Source organism: Alexandromys fortis, unplaced genomic scaffold (genome assembly GCF_014885135.2).
Source record: "Alexandromys fortis isolate MF-2015 unplaced genomic scaffold, M_Fortis_MF-2015_v1.1 scaffold_16, whole genome shotgun sequence".
Lineage (NCBI taxonomy): Eukaryota > Metazoa > Chordata > Mammalia > Rodentia > Cricetidae > Alexandromys > Alexandromys fortis.
Genome location: NW_026067893.1, coordinates 11,939,630 through 11,962,345, shown reverse-complemented (window position 1 = coordinate 11,962,345; position 22,716 = coordinate 11,939,630). Strand labels below are relative to the sequence as shown.

The following is a 22,716-nucleotide window of genomic DNA, read 5'->3' as shown; positions in this document are numbered from 1 at the left end:
AAGTGTCTTTCAGCCACTTAAGATTCAACTATTGAGAGTTCTCTGTTTGGGTCTGTATTCCATTTTTTTTCATTGGATTGTTTGTTCTTTTGGTGTCAGGTTTCTTAAGTTTCTTGTATATTTTGGAAATCAGTCCTCTGTCCAATGTGGAGTTGGTGAAGATCTTTTCCCAATCTGTAGGCTACCATTTTGTCTTGTCGATTGTGTCCTTTGGTTTACAGAAGCTTCAGTTTCAGGAGGTCCCATTTATTAGTTGTTGCTTTCGGTGTCTGTGCTACTGGGGTTATGTTTAGGAAGTGGTTTCCTGTACTAATGCCTTCAAGTGTACTTCCCACTTTCTCTTCTATGAGGTTCAGTGTGGTTGGTTTTATGTTGAGGTCTTTGATCCATTTGGACTTAAGTTTTGTACACTGCATTCTCCTACATGTTAATATTCAGTTATGCCAGCACCATTTGTCAAATATGCTTTATTTCCATCTTATATTTTTAGCTTCTTTGTCAAAGATCAGATATGTGGGTTGATATCCAGGTCTTCGATTCAATGCCATTGGTTCTCCTGCCTGTTTTTTATGTCAATACCAGTTGTTTTCATTACTGTAACTCTGTAGTAGAGTTAGAAGTCAGAGATTGTGATGCCTCCAGAATTTCCTTTGTTGTACAGATTTTTTTTGGCTATTCTGTTTTTTTTTTTTCCATATGAAGTTGAGTACTGTTCTTTCGAGGTCTATAAAGAATTTTACTGGGATTTTGATGGGCATTGCATTGAATCTGTAGATTGCTTTTGGGAAAATTGCCATCATTACTATGTTAATTCTACCTACCCAAGGAGCATTGGAGATCTTTCCATTTTCTGGTGTCTTCTTCAATTCCTTGGACACTCTTAGCCAAACCTAATGTTGCTCTTTCAGTTTCTTGTATTTTCTTGCTCTATTGATCCAACTTTGAAGGATGTTGTATTTAGAGGCATTGGGAGAGGAAATCAGAAAACCAAACACGGTCTCTGTAATGTTGTACTCGTGGTAGGAGAACTAATCATGAGCCACCTGAGAGAGCTGATCCAGACCGGAATCATTTTAACAAGAAGTGGAAGAGGGCGGGCGAGCAAGGAGGATGGGCGGGGCAGGGCGAGAGTGGGCGGAGCAGGGCGAGGAGGAGAATGGGCGGAGCAGGTGCAGTTTGTAGTCCGAGCCTCAACAGCGTGCTCAGTTGTGGGTCTCTCTTCAAATCAACCCTCGAGTTGAGGTTTCATTTCTGCAGATGCAGTTGGGCAGGGGCTGGAATGTTCCTTATTAAACATTTATGTTCCATCAAGGGTGCTGGCAAGTGAGCACTGTCAAATGCTTGATGACTGTCAGCTGCAGGACTCCACGGGGTGTGTTCTTAGCGTCTGCTGTCTCCCTCTGAGTTTCCTGTGCCACAAAAGTCCCACCGGACACAGGGCGTCACACCCGGCAAGCCCCAGTTCTGCAGGAAGTCATGGCGAGTCAGATGGAATGGATTTTGTAATGTGAAGCTATTTAGTTTACAATTCAAATCGATGAATATTATCACATCTCTCCAGAACCCAGCAGCAAGCCTCATTTTAAAGTTTGTTCTGGGGAACATTTTCTGTGGGCTGCCCCTTGGGAGAAGCTGGTTTCTTTGGGTGAATGGAAAGGAAATTGGCGATGCGTTTTATCTGGTTATATTTATGCTTTGTTTTAGACGTTTGGTGTCATCGTAGCCCCCCAGTGGATATGTTAGATAAATAATTTCCTAAATTGACATCTCCTCAGTGCTTATTATAGGAGCTGACAATAACAATATGGTCTTATTGTAACAGATCCTAGTAACACAGCTACGGAAGAACCCATCCCTCCGATTTTTTCACCCTAAATCATGATTCTCAGAGATAATTGGTAACATGATTAGTATCTGTCTTTCTAGAAGTGTCTGTAGAACACGAACACACGCACACACCAGACACAGCGGAATAGACGCTATATTTTACTAAAACATAGAAGAATCTTACTGTATTTATTATTTCTGTCACTGCCTTTCAGCAAACGCCTCACAATCAGCCCCCACTCTTGTCACTTATCACCCGAACAGTGTGCCACATCGACCTCCTAGGAAGACGGGGCTTGGGGACCCTTGAACAACTGGCCACTTAGCCAGATCCCTGTGTTTTTCCTTTTCAGCATCCGAGATTTACTGAAGTTCAAGGAAGAGGTGACAAAGGAGCGCGATCAGCTCCTGTCGGAAGTGGTGAAGCTGCGTGAAAACCTAGCCCAGACCACCGAACAGCAGCTGGAAACGGAGCGCGCCAAGGAAGAGGCAGAACACAGTATCAACCAGGTCTGCTCACGGCGTGCGCGTTCTGGAGGGCGGGCCGTCCTTCCTGCTTGGCTTCCCAGCTAGCTCCTCTCTCACGTGACTCTTCGCGTCCTCTGTTCTGCCTCATTTCCCTGGCCCCGTTTCTTGAGCCCATTTTTGCCTGAGAAGTCCCTTCGGCTCTGTTAAGGTTTAGGCTCAAACAGGTGTCCTTGCCCCAGACATGAAACAAGGAATCCTTCTACCTTCTCTGTAATTCCCAAGATAAATCACAAGAGTAGACAGACTCTTGTAAGAAAATGACATTTTGAGCATGAGATAAGGAAAGGACTTCTCACAGACTTTGAACATCAAGTTGTAACCAGCATGCTTAGCAATGCCCAGGATCAAGTAACACAATTTTGTATTTCCGGTAGCACGCCCCTCCTAACGCATATATTTAGCATCTTTAGGGCTCCGCGCTGCTGCATTTGGTTGATTTTTATATTACCATCTGCGAATTTGCTGTGTACAGCCAGGGTGGACCTTTTGGTGTCAAGGTCCTGAAAATCAACACAGAACAGTCCCGAACCTCCGAACCTCCGAACCCAGGGCCCCAGCATGGCTGCTTCACAGAGGCGTGTGCAGCAGAAGTATGCTACAGCCAGATCCTGCCAGGGCAGCCTGTGGCTGATGGAGACCCGCCACTGCAAGCGCTCACCTCTCATTTCCCTACCCTTCCCCACAGTTCCAACAAGAAATTCAGCACCGTCAGAATGAAGCGTCCAGGGAGTCTCGGAAGAAGGAAAAGCTGGAGAAAGAGCTCAAGCAGATCCAGATGGACATGGACAGCAGGCAGACAGAGATCAAAGCCTTGCAGCAATACGTGCAGAAGAGCAAGGAGGAGCTCCAGCGCCTGGAACAGCAGCTCAAAGAGCAGAAGGTCAGTGGCTGCCTCTCTTCTCCCCCTTCCTCCCTTTCTGGTGGTTTCAGCCCAGGCTGACCTCAAATTCAGTGTGAAGCTAAGAATGACCTTGAACCTCTGACCCTCCTGACTCTCAGCTAGGATTACTGGCAGGCACAACCCTGTGTGCTTTGTTTGATGCTGGGGACAGAGCTCAGGCCTTCCTGTACGTCAGGCAAACCCTCTGCCTTCTGAACTACAGCCCACGCCCACATTTTTGTGATTTCCCTGCCAAGTAGGTGCAATTCAGTAGCTACGACAGGAACATGCTGCTTATTGCTCTAGCCGGGATTTGAACGTTTTTTGCTTTTCTTTTTTTTTTTAATTAAATCTTTCTATGTGCATGTGTTTACTTGCATGTATGTCTGTATACCTACCACATGTATGCAGTTACCGACAGCTGTGAACTGCCGTGTGGGTGCTGGGAATCCAGCTTGAGTCCTTGAAAGAACAGCCAGGAAGAACAGTCCTGCGTCATGGCCTCGCCAGTCCCAATGAGTCTTAGGGAATATTTATTAACTATTTTCTTGCTCCCAACCCTCAATGGTATTCAAAGATAGTCTTTTCCCCCCTTCCTTTTCTTTTTTGAGTTCTGGGGGTTAAACATAGGATTTTACAGGTGCCAGCAAGCACTCTACCCCACTACAATATCCCACCCTTCAAACTCTTTTCATTTTTTTGTTTGAGACAGGGTCTCCCCCAGTTGCCCATTCTGATCTTGAGGTAGCCATCCTCCTCCCCTTGTTTCCTGAGTAGCGGAGATTAGAGGTTTTAATCATCATGCCTGCCTTTACATTAGTTTCTTTTAAACCTTTCATGGATGGATAATGTATACATAGACAAGCATATATGTCACAAGTATGCAGATTCATGTATTTCCAACATGTGATCAAACCTTGTTCACATGCAGTCTGCTTAGAAGACAGAGTGTTGCTGATACCCCAAAGCCCCCGGGCCTCTTCTCAGCTGTTTCTCCATCTCTTAAATTCTAAGCAAGTAATACTTTCATCTGAGAAAGAAGCCACAGAGTGGGTTTTTTTCTTTTATCTCACTTTGCCATATTCTGTTGGTTATGAAGTCACCATGTAGTTATGGTTCTGTGGTGTCCATAACCATTAAACATATTAGAGTTTACATCTATTAATAATGTAAAATTCAACTTCTGTTTGTGCTAGTACCATTTCAGGGGCTCAGCGTGGCCAGTAGGGACTGTACTGGCACATCCAGACACCTCTGGCATCACGGCTCTCACAGTGGCCCACGGACCATTCATTCTCAATGCCATAGAGTGACTGACAGGTTTCATTTTCAGTTGAGAAAGCCGTTCTTTGTCTTTATACATTTTAAATATAGTCATTTTTCTAATGCTTCCCCTCTTGTGGCCATTTACGATAATACAGACATTAATGGTTCTAATCTGTCTTTTCTCACCCCGCCCCTCCCAACTTAGGCCCGGCTGGCTTCAAATTTACAACCTTTTGGACCCAATCTTCCAAGTACCGAGATTACAGATGCGAACCACCCTCTTTTCTCGTTCACTAAAGAAACAATACATTTCGTTGAAGGCTCATTTCCTAAAATTATTTTTCTCTTTGTGAAGTTTGTTTCTAAAGGCTTGCCAAGACACATGCACTTTCTACTTAAAAAGTGGATATTAGAATATATTTCTTTGTCATTTGTGCCTTATTCATTTTACATAAAGCCAGAATTCAAATGGATAATGCACAACGTGCAGTCTCCAGGAGGGGAAAAAAAATCCACGAGGCTTCTTTGAACACGAACTTGAAAAAATTAAAAAGGCTTTGAAACCGTGGTAAAACAAGGGTTTTTGTATAACGGAGTAGGATCCATATAAAACAAAATGTCATCTTTAGCATAGCTGGTTCCATTCTGTTTAGTCCCCATTGATAGAGAATTGGATGCTCTCTCTAGCTTTTGTTTTCACATACAGGGAAGCTATATTTGAAGAAGGAGCCTCGTTGACCCTTTCTTCCTTTAGCTCATTTATTATCCTTCGCCTTCAGTGTCTCCCCATAAGAAACAGCTTCTTCAGATAGAGTCCTTTGTTGTTCTAAAACCACGCCTGCACAGAACAGCCCATAGCCACTCTACTGCTGGGTCCCCAGGCTCGACTTAAGTTGGATTAGAGGGGAATTGTCTCTGAGTATGTGTGGGAAGTGGGTCTGCTCAGGGAAAATGGAGGCATGTTAATGCAGGATTTGCTTCTGAAGATGCAGCTTCAGAGCCCCAGAGCTGACACAACCCATTTGAATCTCTAGCTCATTTGCAATGATTATAGACATTGTTGCCTATGCAAAGCCTGCCAAACGGCAAACAGGCATTAAAATATTTATTCACCACCTGTGAACAAGACTTCCCAAAAGCTCCCAGGGGGGGAAAACATGCTCACTGTGTTATTCATTAGAAGGCATCGTTTCCTTGGCCACTTAACATTCGTTACATTGAAGTGTGTTAGAGCTTTCACTGGGGCTAAAGACAATTTTCTGCAAGAAGGAAAGGACCGTGGTGGGTATAGTCCAGGAGGTTGTGGGGCCTCCCGCGTGCATGCTCAGACACAGTCATCAGATTAAAAGGCGCTAAGCAGACCCTGCACTCCCCACCTTTCAGATACTGAACGAGAGAGCTGCGAAGGAGTTGGAGCAGTTTCAGATACGGAATTCGAAACTCCAGCAGGAGAACGAACAGCACTCTTTGACTTGCGAGCAGCTGTCCCAGGAAAACCAGCAGAAGGCCCTGGAGCTCAAAGTAAACACCGTGCGCCACGTCTGGTCCTTAGCACTTCCGTCCGCAGTGCCTGTGAATGCGGGTCTGCCTTTGCTAATGGAGCCCCTGTAGTAGCTCTGCTAGCTAACCTTGACACAGAGAGGCAGGTGCGAGCCCGCAGCGAGCGCTTCAGGGCCAGAAGCGGGGACTTCCTCTATCACTTGTAAAAACTGCTCAGAAGCTTAGGTAAATGCTTCCTCCAGCAAGCTCAGATGTTTCTCTCTAATTAGCCCTGCAAGTAACCGGTTGCCCAGAGCTAGGATCCTTCCCTACCTGCACAATAGAGACCTCACACTAGATTTCACTGCTTGTGTGGAGAAGGTACAGGGAGAGCTGGGGCGTAGACTGGCTCTGTTGGGCATTCCAAAACTGCGGTGGAATCACGGTTTTTTAGTTCTATCCAATACATATTTCAAGTGTTTTTTTCCTGTTCTCCCTTCCCTCGTGAAAGAGTGCTTGCAAATGAACTTTGGATCCTCTTTTGACACTAAGGTCTGTATCATATGCCTTTATGATTGACAGAGAGCTTTATATTTTTTCATTTCGGTTCTGAAAAGAAAACCCATCGTCCATATTTTATTATATTTGGATACTGGCCATAAAAATAGATGGTTTACGAAGAATAATGTGGATAGAGAGCCAGAATATTTTTTGTCTTAGAGTTTCTTTTGAGAATCTGAAGAGGACACACACACACACACACACACACACACCTCACTCCCTCATACCCCCCCCCACTCCCTATACTCCCTACAACTCCCCTCCACCATGGAATTTGTTTTGAATGCACACGGCGAAGAGGAGACTTTTCCAGGATTTTTTCTGAGATTTAACCATGGAATCTGGATTAACGGCTGTATCATTAGGACACCGCACAACTGCTCAGCCGACCTGAACCTTCTAGGGTCTAAGGCTAAGCATATTCAGAAGAGTCTGTAGTGAGTTGACTTGAAGCTTGTTCTTTATGGCCATGTAGCAAGTTGGCACAGACGTGGGATGACCATTTAAGTCAGAGTGATGTATTAGCCCCTGAGGTGAAATTATGATAAAATATGATTACACTAATTCTGTCCTTTGGTAACATGAATGAGACATCAGTGAATATGGATGAATTGTACTAGATCCCTAAATTAATGGGATTGTGTTTCTAGCAATAACCCAGAGATAACACATTGATAATTTTCTCTCTCCCTTCTCGAGTTAAGATGGTTACAGAAGAGCCCTGAATTGTCTTTCTAGCTATTTTTTCTAATTATTTAAAATGGCAAATTAAAAAAAATTAAACTTAAAAATGGCTATATTTTGCCTGCATACATGTCTGTATACCACATGCACGCCTGGTTCCCACAGAAACTAGAAGAGGGCGTTAGATTCCCTGGGATTGGAGTTATCATTCAGGTGCTAGGAATCAAACCTGGGTCCTTTGGATGAATACCAAATGCGTTTAACCACGGAGCCATCTCTCCAGCTCTTGATGACAGCATTACTTAAAAAGCAAATTTAATTTTAAATAAAAATGTCCAGAATACTGGAGACTTCCTTAGCTACAATTATTTTCTGACACCTCTTGTCACTCTGTAGATTTTCTTACTCATGCTACCCTGAACACCTGTCTGCACATTTGTCTGAACAGCTTTCTACACACCTGTCTGTGCACCTGTCTATACGTCTATCTCCATAGCTGCCTGTGCACCTGTCTGCACACCTATCTGCACAGCTGCCTGTGCACCTGTCTGCACACCTATCTGCACAGCTTCTGTGCACCTGTCTGCACACCTGTCTGTATAACTGTCTGCACAGCTTTCTGCACAGCTGCCTGTGCACCTGTCTGCACATCTATCTGCACAGCTTTCTGCACACTTGTCTGTACAGCTTTCTGCACACCTGTCTGTACAGCTTTCTGCACAGCTGTCTGTGCACCTGTCTTCATATCTATCTGCAAGGCTGTCTTTGCACCTGTCTGCACACCTCGAGACTAACACATTTTTAGGAAGGCCAATGCTTTCCCTAGCACATGTAGCTGGGCTACTATGACCCTGTGGGTCCAATATAATGTTTAAATATTTTATAGTGATAATAGCCTTCTCAGAGAGATCACTTTGTAAATGAAAACTGCCAATCAAACCCAGCATTCGTATGCAGAGCTCACATATTTGTATGCATATAACTCAGTGTTCTTGCTTGAGCTTATAATTAGATGGCAATTTAAAGCATCAGAATTTTATCAACCTTTTCATTATTTTTAGTTTACGCACCACATATTTTATTCATAGAACAGAGGCCTTCAGTTTCTTTCAAAACTGCACAATGTGTGTATTTTGATTCCGTTCCGTGGACCGACTCTACACTGACATAGAAAGATCCTCTCCTTATATGCTCCAAGTTCACCATCATCTTGTCACTTGCTCTTTATTTGCTCAGCATCCTGGCTAACTCTCTCTCACTAATACAGGCCAAAGAGGAGGAAGTCCATCAGATGCGCCTTGACATCGGGAAGCTTAACAAAATCAGAGAACAGATCCATAAGAAACTGCACCTGATCGAAGACCAAAAGGCAGAAGTGGAACAGCACAAGGAAACCCTGAAGAATCAGATCATGGGGCTAGAGAGAGGTAAGCATCTGGGTCTCATTTGTAAGCATTTCACTAGTGACTAATGCCAACGCACGAGCCAGGACTCTGTGCCATCAGACTAAACCGTGCAAGGGACATCAGTGACCTTCAGACTGTACCAGCCAACTGGAGGCGCTACCATTTAGAATACTTTCAACTCCCTTTATTTAGCGAATTCTCCCATAGGTTCTGTTGGCACCATGTGAATCTAACCTAAAATACTGTTCAATACTTGCCATAGAAATAAATGACATCTAAACTCTTTGTCTGTCCACAAACAATGAGGTATGTGTTGACTAAGAAGATTTCGGGTTGTTTTTCGGAAGTACTTAGCACAGAGTAAGAGCTTACTAAATGTCATGTGTTATTTTCTGAACAACAATATAATCAAAAATGTGGGATACTGGTGTGGTATGGCAGAAATAGCTCTGGACCCAGAGAAAGAGACTCGGGTATAAATTCTGACTGTGTGGCACAGGGACATGTGTGTCTTCTTGATTTCTTTTCAGGATGCTGTGTGACATAAATTGCTGAAAGATAGGCATAAAAGCACACATTCCCTCTCTGCACGTTAGGCAAGATCTAGATCTCCAGATAATGCTGTTAGACATACTTGTCAAGCAGACCTTTAGGAAGTCCAACTTTTTCCTTCTAAGACGGTGGGAAGGGATTTCTCATTGAGGTGTGGTTGCAGATTGGCGCGGCAACTTCCCCATGCATGTAGTGCCTGTCAACTGGTATGGACCACATGCAAACACTGGGTGTGTGGAGGGTCTTTACCTTCAGGATGCTCACTGGAAGTTTATAGCCTCAAGTCTTCCATGGCCCAGGTGAAGAATAATGGAACTTGTAGAGCATGTGATTGGCCAGATGAGACCGAAATAGTCCCATGTTTTAATTACAATAATTTTGCTTGCCATAATTGTAAGCTTTGAGATAATTCTCTCTCTGACTATAATACATACATACATACACACACATATATTTATATATGTATATATATTCAGTTGTTATTTATTGCTTATAGGTGTTTTACTTGAATGTCTGTGTGCCATGCGGGTGCCTGGTACCCTCAAAGGTCAAAAGAGAATATTGGATCCCCTGGACTGGAGTTAGAGATGGTTGTGGGCTTCCATGTGGGTACTAGAAATTGAAACCTAGATCTTTTGGGAGAGCAGCAAGTACTCTTAGCCACCAAGTTGTCTCTTTAATCCTGGACAGATATTTTTAATCCATTGAGCATTGAATCAAATTCTTCCCCTGTTAAGTCACATTTATGAAAGCCAGCACGTTCTTTTCTTTGGTTATTCCTTCTCTTTATTTATTTATTTTTATTTTATCTTTATTATTATGTATCCAGTATTCTGTCTGCATGTATACCTGCACACCAGAAGAGGGCACCAGATCTCATTATAGATGGCTGTGAGCTGCCAGGTGGTTGTTGGGAATTGAACTCAGGACCTCTGGAAGAGCAGACAATGCTCTTAACCTCTAGCTTCTCTTTGGTTGTTTCGTATTTACTTTTGATAAAATCTTTTCTTAGGAACTTGTTGTTGTTTGTTATAACATCTTGTCATATTGCCCAGGCTAGTCTTGAACTTCTGGGCTGAAGCAGCTCTCCAACTCTCAGCCTCCCAAACAGTTAGAGGTGTGGCCCAGCGGGACCAGTTTCTTTTGATGTACCTAATCAAAGAGCAGTGTTAGCCATAATGGTTAGGAGCATGGGCCCTCTCTAGGTTAGGATTTCCTACAGTAATATCCAAGAAGTGATTTGAAAATCTGCCAGAATTAATATGAGATTTCAATAAGGTGGCACACTATAAAATATATGTAGCTACCAATAGCATTTTGTACAGAGTTCTAGCTAATTTGCTAGAATTCTCTGCCCCAGTAGTAGCTGAAGTAATAAAACAGCTATGAACGAAGTTACCACCATGTCTATAAGACCTATATATAAAAAGCCACAGAATTCCACTGTGGGGCATAAAGGGAGACTTGAAAAATGGAGGGATGTAACAAGTTCTAGGAAGTTACATTTCATATTTCTACCTACAGATGTAAGGAAAAAGATCTAAAAAGCACAAAGACCTTTGGCAGCCAGCAGGTCCAGGCTTTTAATCTCACCCTTTCTGACCCTAGTCCCATGGCCAAGAGTTTAATCTCTTTCAGCTCCCTTTCCATCTCTTTCGTGGGACCGGAAGAGCCACGTCCTAGAGCTAGAATGAAGGTCACCTATCACTCAGCTCAAAGCTACAGCTCAGCTACTCAATTCCGCTACAAATAAAACCGTGTTGCTTGTTAAATCACTTTGCCTTTTTCATGCCCTCCCTTGGTGGACTCTGCATTCATTACTATTTTCCTACCTGACATTTTAGAGGTGGAGTCTTCAAAGAAGCAGGCAGAACTGGATAAGAAGGCCATGGATGAGCTTCTGAGAGAGAGGGACATACTAAATAAGGTGAGTTAGCTCAATGCGGGTGAACAAACGCCTTTCTTCTACCCTGTAGTATCTGCCCACAACAAGCTGTGTGGGGCAAGGAAGCTCCGGAGCAAACAAGAACGGATGAAGAAGAATAACACTGCCTAATTTCCCTCCGAACAGCTGCTTACATTCTACCATTGTCTGGCCTGGAATTGAAGCTACACTATCACCGCTGAGCACAAAAGGACTCCGGAGAATTAGCGTACAAGCCAGCAGGGATTTCAGGGTGTTTTGTGAATTCTGTTCTCGTCCGCTGGTGTGTTATTTGGCATCTTAAGTAGTTGATCAAATTTCCTCCATTTAATATCTATAATCTGCAATCCGGCTAATCCCTAAATTACAGGCGTGAGTGCGAATTAAACTCTGCCTTTGAGGTGTTAGGCAAGGAAATGACTTCTCGGCCACGTAAGTCTGGCCTTTCTTCTGGCTGTCTTTGTGGGATTCTCCAAGTTTACATTTAGTGAGATGTTCTGTTGGGTTTCATCCCTCTGTCTTTCCGTGTCATGCTGGGACTGAGCCCAGGGTCTCACACACTTGTAGGGTCTGGTTTGGGTTTCTCACTCTTGTTTCTTCAGCTCTCTTGAGTTCATAGTGGTCTAAAGTGAAGGATGGTCGGGGAAGCTTTTGCTCCCCTTACAAACAGGTCTCTCTCTTTGTGTTACCTACTTCCAGAGGGTTCCCACCTGTGACACACTCTGAGGTCTTCCTCCTGGGAGGGAGAAGTCATAGGCAAGGTATGGAGAGGCCGGGCTACTTCCTGATAGCAGGATGGATTTGGCTCACCGAGGTAGGAATGCCTCTCAGAAAAAAACAAGTCTTAATGGAACAGCCTGCATTTTCCCTTGAAGCAGGCTGGAGAATATCCAGGAATGGCAGATTAGACATTTCTATGGACAACACTAAGAAAGAAAATTCTTGAAGTCTCTCCCCCATAAATCTACAAACTGTCCTTTATTCTGCAAACTTCCACCTAGTAAAACATCTATTGGATTTAGTTACCCACCTCTCTCTTTTCTTGTGATGCTGGGGATCGAACTCAGGGTCTCGCACACATCAGGCAAATGGTCCACCACTAAGCTACGCCTCCGGCTCTGGATTTTAAATTTATTTTTATCATCCGAACATTTAATCCCTCATCTTATAAACAGCTAGTAGGTTTCTGCTGCTACACAGGACATGCAGCTCAGGGGTTATTTTCCATTTCTTTGTTTGGTTTGCTTCATTGGGTCCTTCAGGGTGGGACCTGCAGTTCAATCTTTTTCCCACACCATTGCCTGCATGAGACTCAGTAGGCACGCAATCAACTTTATCGATTAATAAATTATTTCCTCACTGATTTGAAATGCCTACTTTCGTTGAATTAGAAAGAGCGACACTGTTTTGACAGGCGGCACAATGCATCTAGTGGCATCTACTGTTTCTCACAGCTGTGTGTGGAAGCAGTATTTAGAAAATAAATGCTTAGCTTGGTGCCCAGAACCCAGACTGACCTGTGTGTGTTCTATGTCACCACCCAGCTGATGCTTCATGGTTACTCAGACCTAGCAGTACCTTGGGCTCCTTAGGGATTCTAGAAGAAACCATAGAGTATCCCATGGAAGCCTTGGATCCAGCCTGTCCTCAGGAAATACTTGGAACCTTGCTGGCGTTCTCAGAATGGAAGCCTTCTTTTCTCATCACAAGCTTTCTTGCTGATGTTTTGATTCATTTCTGTTTTCTAGTCCACAAAGAAGGCACTCCTAGGTGTACATTGTCTACCGAGTTGCCAAATTATGAAGGGCCCCCGCTAGGGGTGGAGCTTAGAGGCAAGGAGGCTGCCTGGCGTGCACTAGGCCCTGGGTCGATTCTCAGCACCATGATGCAAACTCACAGGCATACCTGCACACAAATGAAGCCCTCTCTACGCCCCCCCACCCAAGGGCTCACCAGATCCATTCATTTGCGGCTGATGGGGTGAGTCCTTTTGGGAAGCATAACTATCAGGGTACGAAGCCCTTTGCTGCTTCTTCCTGAGGAAGTTGGGCAGCCAGGCCCAAGTATTCCTGATCTCACCAATGCCCTACTGTGGTTAGAAACGGTAGGCGCGGGAGATGGCTCACCTGGCAAGGGTGTTTGCTGCCCAGTCTCATGGCCTGAGTTCAATCCCCGGAGCTCTCATGGCGAAAGGAGAAATCTGACTCCTTGTCACCCCCTGACCCACACATGTGTGCCACACAAAACAAATAATTGTCCCAGACTCACTGCACTCGTCCTGGGACACGGACATCCACATTAAAAAAGTGTAAAATCTAGCTAGTTTTTTTTTTGTTAGCAAGTGTTAATTATACTTAATAATGGTTTTAGCATCTTTTTAAAGTATTTCAATCATATCCATTGTTAGACTTCCAGTGCAATCCCTTTTCTCTCTTCTGCTGCCATGTCTTCTGTATTGCTCTGAGGAGACACCATGACCACGGCAGCTCTTATAAAGAAAACATTTAGTTGAGGGGGCTTGCTTACAGTTCAGAGGTTCAGTCCATCATGGCGGGGGCATGACAGCGTGCACGCAGGCACGGTGCTGGAGAAATAGCCCAGTTCTTGCAGGCAACAGGAAGTTTACTGACAATCCTACCAAGGAAAGCTTGAGAAAAAGAAACCTCAAAGCCGGCTCCCATAGTGACACACTTCCTCCAACAAGGCCACACCTCCTAATAGTGCCTCTCTCTTTGGGGGGCATTTTCTTTCAGACTACCACAGTGACTCAGTGAGTTTTATTAGGATTGTTAACAGGTCCACGGGGAGGGGTTGTTTACAGACGCCTAGGAACTTTACAAGGAGCTGTATTATTGAAGAATTCTTTTTTTTTTTTAAAAAAAAACGTTGTGGTAAAATACAGTTAACAAAATTTACCACTAGGAACATTTCATACCCTTATAATGACACCTTAGCCGTCATTAGCTGGTTCTAGAACACTCTGTGTTCGCCGTGGTTGGAAACGGCGCCTGTTCTGCAGTCATAACTCATTACCACCCCACCACTCCCACTCCTAGAGATTTGAAATGTGCTTTCTGTCCCTGGGTTTGATGAGTCTGGCTGCCTGTGGACAGGGAAACACATACTATGTGACTTTCGTATCTGGCCTCTCATTCAGGGCATCTTTCAAGTTCTGCCAATACTGCAGCACATGTCAGGCTTCATTCACCGTTAGGGCTGAGTAATATTCCACTCCCATGTGTTTCTGGCATCCATCACTTGGCGACGCTGTGTTTTTATATTCAGACTTTCATGAATATGGCTACTATGAAACTTTCGCTTTTTTTTAAAAACAAAGTTTTATTTTACTAGTAACTTGCATGTAAACACTACAGATTTTCTTTGCGATTCAGAGGGATGTTTTGTGCATCTCTTTATTGCCTTATGATCATACCAGGGTGATCAATGTTCTCATCACTCTAATGTTGACATTAATCTCTTTTGTAACAAGAACGTCATAGTACTCTCTGTGTGCTTCTGTTTCCTTTAGTAGTGATCTAAGAGTCACTTTTTGGTCATTTGTTATTTATAGGTATTTGCTTTTTATCTATCTATCCATCCATCTATCTATCTATCTATCTATCTATCTATCTATCTATCTATCATCTATCTTTGATTTTATAAGTGGATTTAACTTTTCCATGCTCTGGGTACCTCAAGCCAGCACTTTATTTAGACGCATTCCTAGTCCCTGCCTTTTTCTTTTGAGATAAGGTCTTATGTACTTTGCTAGCCTCCTGGACCTCACTATACAGTAGAGACTGACTTTGAACTCACAATCTTCCCGCCTCTGTCTCTTGTTAAGAGTGTTGGGATTACAGGTTTGTGACCCAGTACTGGGCTCAACTTTGCGTACTTAACTGGGTAGTTGCATTTTACTTTGTAGACAAAACCTCTTTTATGTGGTTAAATCTGGTTGTTCAGGCTTTAGGACACAAAGGCCAGTGCTGGAATGAAGATGGATTCATCCAGTCCTGGCTCTGCCACTGCCCTGTGGTGTGAACTCACCCTTACCCTCCAGCCTCTAGTTCCCACTGCCCTGTGGTGTGAACTCACCCTTACCCTCCAGCCTCTAGTTCCCACTGCCCTGTGCTGTGATCTCACCCTTACCCTCCAGCCTCTAGTTCCCACTGCCCTGTGGTGTGATCTCACCCTTACCTTCCAGCCTCTAGTTCCCACTGCCCTGTGCTGTGATCTCACCCTTACCCTCCAGCCTCTATTCCCACTGCCCTGTGCTGTGATCTCACCCTTACTCTCCAGCCTCTAGTTCCCACTGCCCTGTGCTGTGATCTCACCCTTACCCTCCAGCCTCTAGTTCCCACTGCCCTGTGGTGTGAACTCACCCTTACCCTCCAGCCTCTAGTTCCCACTGCCCTGTGCTGTGATCTCACCCTTACCTTCCAGCCTCTAGTTCCCACTTCCCTGTGCTGTGATCTCACCCTTACCCTCCAGCCTCTAGTTCCCACTACCTGTGCTGTGAATTTACTTTTACCTTTCAGCGTGGTGTGAACTCACCTTTACCCTTCACTGTGGTGTGAACTCACCCTTACCTTTCAGTGTGGTGTGAACTCACCCTTACCCTTCTGCCTCTGTTTCCCACTGCTAAACAGTGAACAGTGCAGTCCATTTAGGCTCTTATAGATTGTCAGTGTATTTAAATATGCCTTGTGCAAAACTTGAATAACAAACTCTTCATAATCTATAGAGCCTGTGATCAGTTTGATTTGTACCAAACCCAAGGCATCTAATGATTTCAGACGTGGGCACTGGGGTAAACTGAACCCCGGTTCTCGCACACTGTGAATCAGGCACCTGCTTTGCTGCCTTTGCTTTTCAGAATATGCTTAAGGCCCTCAGTGCGACCCAGAAGCAGGTGGACCTGGTGAAGCTCCACGAGCAAGCCAAGAGGAACCTGGAGGACGAGATCCAGAACTACAAGGACGAGGCCCAGAAGCAGAGGAAGATCATCTTTCAACTGGAAAAGGAGCGCGATCGGTATATCAACGAGGCCAGTGACCTCACCCAGAAGGTAGGCCCCCTCCTCGGACTGTGGTAGGAGGGTTTGTTCGGATGCTTGCCTATGGTTTGCCTGCAGATGTAGGACTTGCCCTGGAGCTGATCCTGGGCCAAACTGTGGATCAGACCGTACTTCTGTCCTTTTCCCCCTTTTCCCGTGGCTTCTTTCTCTTTCCTGGCCAGCATCCTGTTTCTGGCGCCATCCTTTCTCAACTCTGTTCTCTCCCTGCATCTGTTCTCGACGCTCTCCTCACCTCAGAAGATGGAAGCTGAGCATGCTAGGAGAAAGACACCCAATTAAGCGATCTCCAGCCAGGTCCTGAGTCCCTCCTGTCCTCCCTGCCCCATGTCACACCTTTAAAGAGCGTTTTTATTTCAGTGGGAGCGTGAGCCCACAACTCCACCGTTGGGCAGAGTCCACACTTTGAGTAGCTGAGTTTCTCCTTCTTGTTAACCGCTTCGAGGACGACAGGCATGGTGACAGGCAGGTTTCTGATATTTGAACTTTTTAGCCAGTTGTCTTAGCGCATTGCTGGCATCAGATAAGTCCAGGTAAACAGTGGCTGTTGGCAGGGCACTCACCGGTAAATGACCCAGAGCAGAGATTCTTAAATTGTTTGCTTTCAAGATCTTTATTTGCCCAAGATTTTTTTCCCCTTAACCCCAGATACATAGGAATCTAAATAAATGTGTAAATCAAACATCAAACTGATAATAAATCATAAGCATATTTCCAAACAGTTCTTTGGTGCACATACAATGTCATCACTTCTTAAAGGTGAAAGCCAATTTGCATGCTAATGAGGTAGCTCTGCTTGCTTATTTTTAACATAAAGAATGAAAATCCTGGCTGAATATTTAATACCGCACAACATAAAGCACCCTTAATGTTTTTTGGAGTTGATTACTACTTTGATTTCCATAACTGTCAAAGCTGGGAATGCCACTTCACAGAAGAATGTCATACGGAATGGCAGATATATGTGTGTGGTCATTGTTAGGAAAAAAATCCTAAGACGCCGCCACAAAGAAGTCCAGTCAGGCCAAATCAAACCAAATTAAAATGCCCATGTTTTATTAAATGCAGCACTCTCGGGTGGCCGAGAGCATGGCAGGAGAGACAGAAAACCGGGGAGCACATGCAAAAGCCAGGACCACGTGTTCCTTCTCTGGGTGCCCTCCCCCGGGGTCATACTTGGATTTGGAGTCCAGACCAATGTAACTCCAAGACCAGGGGCGTCCAGACCAACGCAACTCCCAGGCGGGGGTGAAATGGGGTGGGGTGGGGGTGGAGGCGGGGAGGGCGGGGGGGGGCGAGGAGGGGGCGGGAAGGGACTGGGATGGATGGCAGGGACTGGGGGACACTCCCAACATAACAGTCGTTTCAGAAATTGTTGCAATCTCTGTCCAAATCCTAAGCCAAATTCTGTGCGATGATTGTTTTTAATGAAATTCAGGTCAGCAACTCAAACAGAAACTTTTGAAAACCGAACATTCTAACAATACAGTTCACAGATCCACGGATACTTACATGCTGAGGAGGGATGGAGGGAAAATATTGAGTCTTTGCTGTCTATAATTAAAGCATTTCTGTAAGGGGAGGAAAGTTTGAGAGCATGATCAAAGCACTGTGATCCATGACATACAACAGTCTCAGATCTGAGCTAACGGGTTCCAAGCATTCGCTCTGGTGCTGCGTTCTGTGACTTTCACAGTGCCAAGGGTGTGCGCATGCTCAGAACCAAGGCTGCCAGGTGTGCCACAGGCAAGCGCTACCGGAAACACCTGGGGTTCGTGGCGCCTTTGATTTCTAATTACATTTTAAAGATTTATTTTACGTGTGCGTTTTGCCTGCCTGTATGCATGTGTACCACGTGCAACTCTGGTGCCTGAGGAGGCCAGAAGAGAGCATTGGATCCACTTGAGTTGGAGTTATGGATGGTTGTGAGCCACCATGTGCCTGCTGACGACTGAACCTGGGTCTTCTGTAAGAGCAACAAGTACTTTAAACCCCCGAGCCACCATACCGCCCCCCCCCCCATTAATTTTTGGTTACTGTGCTTTCAGAGACCTTTAAGCGTGTTGCCCCGCCCCCACCCTCACCCTCGGCATCCCTCAGGGGTTTGTTCCGAAGTTTTGGAAGAGAGTCTGGAATAGAGGCCCAGAGATGCGGTGGGAGCTCAGAAAGGCGCTATCAGGCTAAGAGAAACTGGGTGAAAGACTCAATCTTTTTTTTCTCTCCCCTTAACAAAAGGTTGACTTCTGCAGTTCTGTGAACCTGTTTTTCTGCTTGTCAGTCAAACCCGCAATGAAGTGCAGAGTGCTGACTAACGCACTTGAATGTTTAAGCTTTGTTTTGCTGGTTGTTGCTTGAGTGAATTCTCAGTGATGATAAAGGGACAGCCACCAACACTTGGATTGTGTACACAGAGGGGAAGCAAGCGCTGGAAATAGGAAATGGGCTTTCCACCACTGAAAACAAAGTGGGATTTACAGAGGCAGGCTGAGGAGCACTAGAGACAGCCTGCAGCCAGCCCCGGCAGGTCCCCAAAGACACCCGCATTCCGGAGCCCGAGCCTCGCTAGCGGTGCACATTTCACTTCTGACAAATGCATGACTGGTTCCCCTACTCTGGGAGGACGCATTGCAGGTTCAGAGGTGGGAAATACAGTCTAGGCTCCATATTAGCTTTTGTTTCCATCCGCCTGCCCTACAGAAAATAATCCCTGCATGTCTGGTCCACAGCGACAGAGATCTGTTCTTTCTTAGGTGAACACCCTATGAGGGTCAACCTCAGACCGGCATAGCAGGAGGAGCCCGGAGGGAGGGATTCTCTCCAGCTTCAGCTGGCAGGTCGGGGGTGGGGCTTGTCCACTCATACTGCACCCCGCGTACCTGACATCCTGGGCCGGGTTTGGATGCACCTATTGGGAGCCCTGTGGGGTGAGGCCGTGCAGGTACTTGAATGTGAGAAATCAAGGATTAGAACTTCTCCCTGTGTGGAGAACCATCTCTCTCTACTCCAGGCTGCCATCACCTCACCCGAGCAGAGCTAAACCCCTAAGAACTCCTCTGTAGCTTTTGTTAATATTTAACTTTAAAGTTTGTTTGACAGGGTCATACTGTGTGGCCTGGGATGGTCTTGGATTCAAGATCCTCCTGCCTCAGCTTCCAGAGTGTTGGGATTACAGATGTACATCAACCATATCCCTTCCCCCTGACTTTTTAATTCCCTGTCTTTCTCAGCTGTCACCTGCCAGCTCCCTGGATAAGGCTTCCTAATGATGTTCACAGCACAGTCCATGGAGAAAACTCAGGGTCTTCTGTTCTTAGGAATCAGGGCTAGAATGTACTAATACAGGGATGCGGGCTCCCTGGACTCTTGCTGCCATGCTGGGAATGGAAAGAACCAATATACAAACCTCATGCATAGTACAACAGCCGGGGTATTCTGACCTGTGCAGCGGAGTCCAAGTTCTTTTTTCTGTCTGGAAAGTTATCTTGTCTCTTCGCTGTATGGAAAGCTCCTATGCATCCATGAGACTTAGCTCAGCTGCCAGGTCAAACCTCCTTAGGGAGGAAGGTTCATTTCCTGTATCCTAGGTTTGTTGGTATCTCTGGAATGGTACTTATGGACTTATAGTATAATTACTTGTTGACTTATTTGTTTTCTCTGCTTTTTAAAGAGAGCTCTTGGGGGGCAATGACGTTACCTCATGCGGCATCTTTATTTCCAGTCCCCTGGTACGCAGCGGGCACTAAGCAAGTTTTCAGTGGCTAAATGATGAGGGGTTTAAAAAACGCTGCTATAGTTTTTATTTAAGGTGTTATGTTTTTCTCGATTCCCCCGAAGAGGAGGAATATTGGTGTGGAGATTTGCTGTCAGCTGTTTTTCACAGTTTCTAGTGCTTGAAGTGGATGGAGTTGTACAATCTCACCCAAGCAATTTCAGTATAAGTTCTTAAAATATTGCTTACCGGCTACAGCATTTCTGTCTCTTGCTTTATTTATCTTCCAGCATATGTGGATGCACAGCGCACCCTTGTTTCCATGCACGCAAAGCTCTATTCCACACCTTCCATTTGTAAGGCATTAGGAACTAAGACCAGGGTTAGAGACATGGCCATTTGCTAAAGTGAGTCACATACTCCAGCCTGCCACCTTGACTTGGGAGCTTCTGTTGTACAAACCACATCTAAGGAGAAATAAGGAATGGAAAGAGTTTTATAAAAGAATGTTCCTCATGGTATAATTTAGAATAATGAAGAATAGAGAGCAGTACCCTGAAAGGTTAAACAAATTGCGTTGTGCTTATCTGATAAAATATTAAGAAGCTGTTGTGCATAAATATTAAAAATGGGAAGCATGTGTATCATATGACTGTGATAATAATACAGAATTATGCAAATGGTATAACTCCAATTTTATCTATGCACACAAAAGGGCTGGCGGCGTTTATTTTGGGGATGGTTGTGAGGAGTAAATGAGACCATACTTTTAAGGTGTTTGGAAACTTGTAGCCACATGGCGAGATGAGTACTGTATCAGCTCTCCAGCAAACACATCTGTTTGACAGATAATCCAGGGCTTGCCTTCACAGTAGTATTTGAGTAGCGCTATCCTCAACCTATTAAACGCCCACAAGGTACAGACAGGAGAGTAAGACAGGCAAGAGTTTTAAAGCCAACAGAGGTGAATTGGAAAAGACCTAGACCTCCACTCATGGGTTCTTCAGTTTGCTTCATCAGACAGATGACCCAAGAGGAGCTGGAAAGACAGCCCAGCATCTCTCCCTGCTAATCTTCCATGACAGGGCTGGTGTCACCTATCAGCGTCACTCTGAGCATTAGCCAGCATTAGTCATGGAGCAGAATGAGCAGGAGGAATGTCTCATGTGGTTACAGGGGCGGAGGATTCCTACAGTCTTCCATCTTAGGCTGGAGGCCCAGGAAAACTGGGGTGTACATCAGTTTGTACTTGAAGGCCCCAAACCAGGGAGATGAGGGTGGAAATCCCAGTGTCGACTTCCTTCAAAGAGCACAACAGGACACATCTGATGCCTGGTTTCTGCTAGTGGGAAAATAGTCCATGTTTGGTGACGCCCCTGATGTTCACATTGGTATGAAGGGTACAGTTGAATTGGCCAGAATGAAGGGACCTAAGAAAAGCCACAGGGTTCACACCTTTAATCCTGGCACTCAGAAGGCAGAGGTAGAAGGATGTAGGCCAGCCTGGCCTACAAAGTGAGTTCCAGGGCAGTGAGGGCTACACACAGAGAAACACTGTCTTAAAAAACAAAACAAAATAACAAACCAAAAGGAAAAGTGACAGGTATGGGAGGAGTTTGGGGTGCAGACAGCAATGGGAGGAGGTAGGAGAGACCACGAGGAGGATGGGCACAGGCATCAGCAGTGTCAGGCAGAGTTTTGGTTCTTCTGGAACAGACAGCAGGAGGTAGTTGCCAGGGAGGAAGACCGTTGCTAGGGACAGAGATGCCAGTTTGGGTTTTAAGATCTTCCCTGAGTTCTGAAGGACAAACCCTCAGTGACTGCTGTGTTAACCCTGTGACTTAATGACCCTTGGCAGGGGCAGACAGGACTATGAGAAATGCAGAGACTTTTCTAGAAAAGCAGCATCACACATAAGAGACAAAAGGCCAACTGAGATTCCCAAAAGAGTTGGAATTTGGAAATCAGAGTAGACATGTAACTAATTCCTTCACAAACTTACTAGGAAATATTGGGAGGATGAGGATGTGGGGTTTCCTAGTACTCAGAGTGGGGAGTCCAGGCATCTTAGTGACTTTTCTATTATGGTGACAAAATGCAGCAACCAAGGCATCTTATAAAAGAACGTGTTTGATTGGGTTTGCGGTTTTCAGAGGGTTAGAGCACATGATGGCGAGTGAAGGAATGGCAGCAGGAAGAGGTGAGAGATTACACACACACACACACACACACACACACACACACACACACACACACACAGAGGCATAGGGAAGCATCAAAGCCTACCCTCATTGACACACTTCCGCCAACAAGGAAACACCCCCTAATCCTCCCCAAACAGTTCCACCAGCCAAGGGCTATGTATTCAAACATAAGCGCCTACGGGGACCATTCCCTTTCAAACTGTCAGACCAGGCTTGCGGGTATTATTAAGGACAGAGTTACCTCCCTAGGATATAGGACCATCACCTGGGGTATGAATTGAAGAAAGCATCACCTTGAGGAGAAAACAAAGATAAAAACAAAGAGATGGTTACAAGAATTAACAGCTGCATAGAAACTAAAAGCCAAGCCACCAATCCAAATCCATAGCAGATTTCGGATCTGCACTAAAGATAGAAAAACTGAAGTCCTGAGAAAGGAAATGGACTCAGCAACATCGACACAAACTTGATTCTCCTAGAATGCAAGCAAAAGACCAAGGGTCATAATTCTCCAAGTCAGGAGATGAAGAGGACAGGGAGTAGAAACCAAGTTTCAGAGAGTCAGTCTCTGATGTAAGTAAGACTTACTTACTTAAGTAAGTAAGTAAGTGAAGTAAGTCCC

At 45.0% G+C, this 22,716-nt stretch overlaps 1 protein-coding gene across 2 annotated transcripts in view; it reads left to right on the top strand.

Annotated features, from left to right (window-relative positions):
- Positions 1-22,716, top strand: part of Cfap58 (cilia and flagella associated protein 58) — a 120,802-nt gene that overhangs the window by 20,941 nt on the left and 77,145 nt on the right. For both annotated transcript variants that reach the window (XM_050145021.1, XM_050145016.1), the window contains exons 4-9: positions 2,181-2,337; positions 3,041-3,235; positions 5,885-6,022; positions 8,493-8,652; positions 11,028-11,110; positions 15,984-16,175. In XM_050145021.1, the coding sequence (XP_050000978.1) occupies positions 2,181-2,337; positions 3,041-3,235; positions 5,885-6,022; positions 8,493-8,652; positions 11,028-11,110; positions 15,984-16,175 (925 nt within the window). The remainder of the gene's footprint in view (positions 1-2,180; positions 2,338-3,040; positions 3,236-5,884; positions 6,023-8,492; positions 8,653-11,027; positions 11,111-15,983; positions 16,176-22,716) is intronic.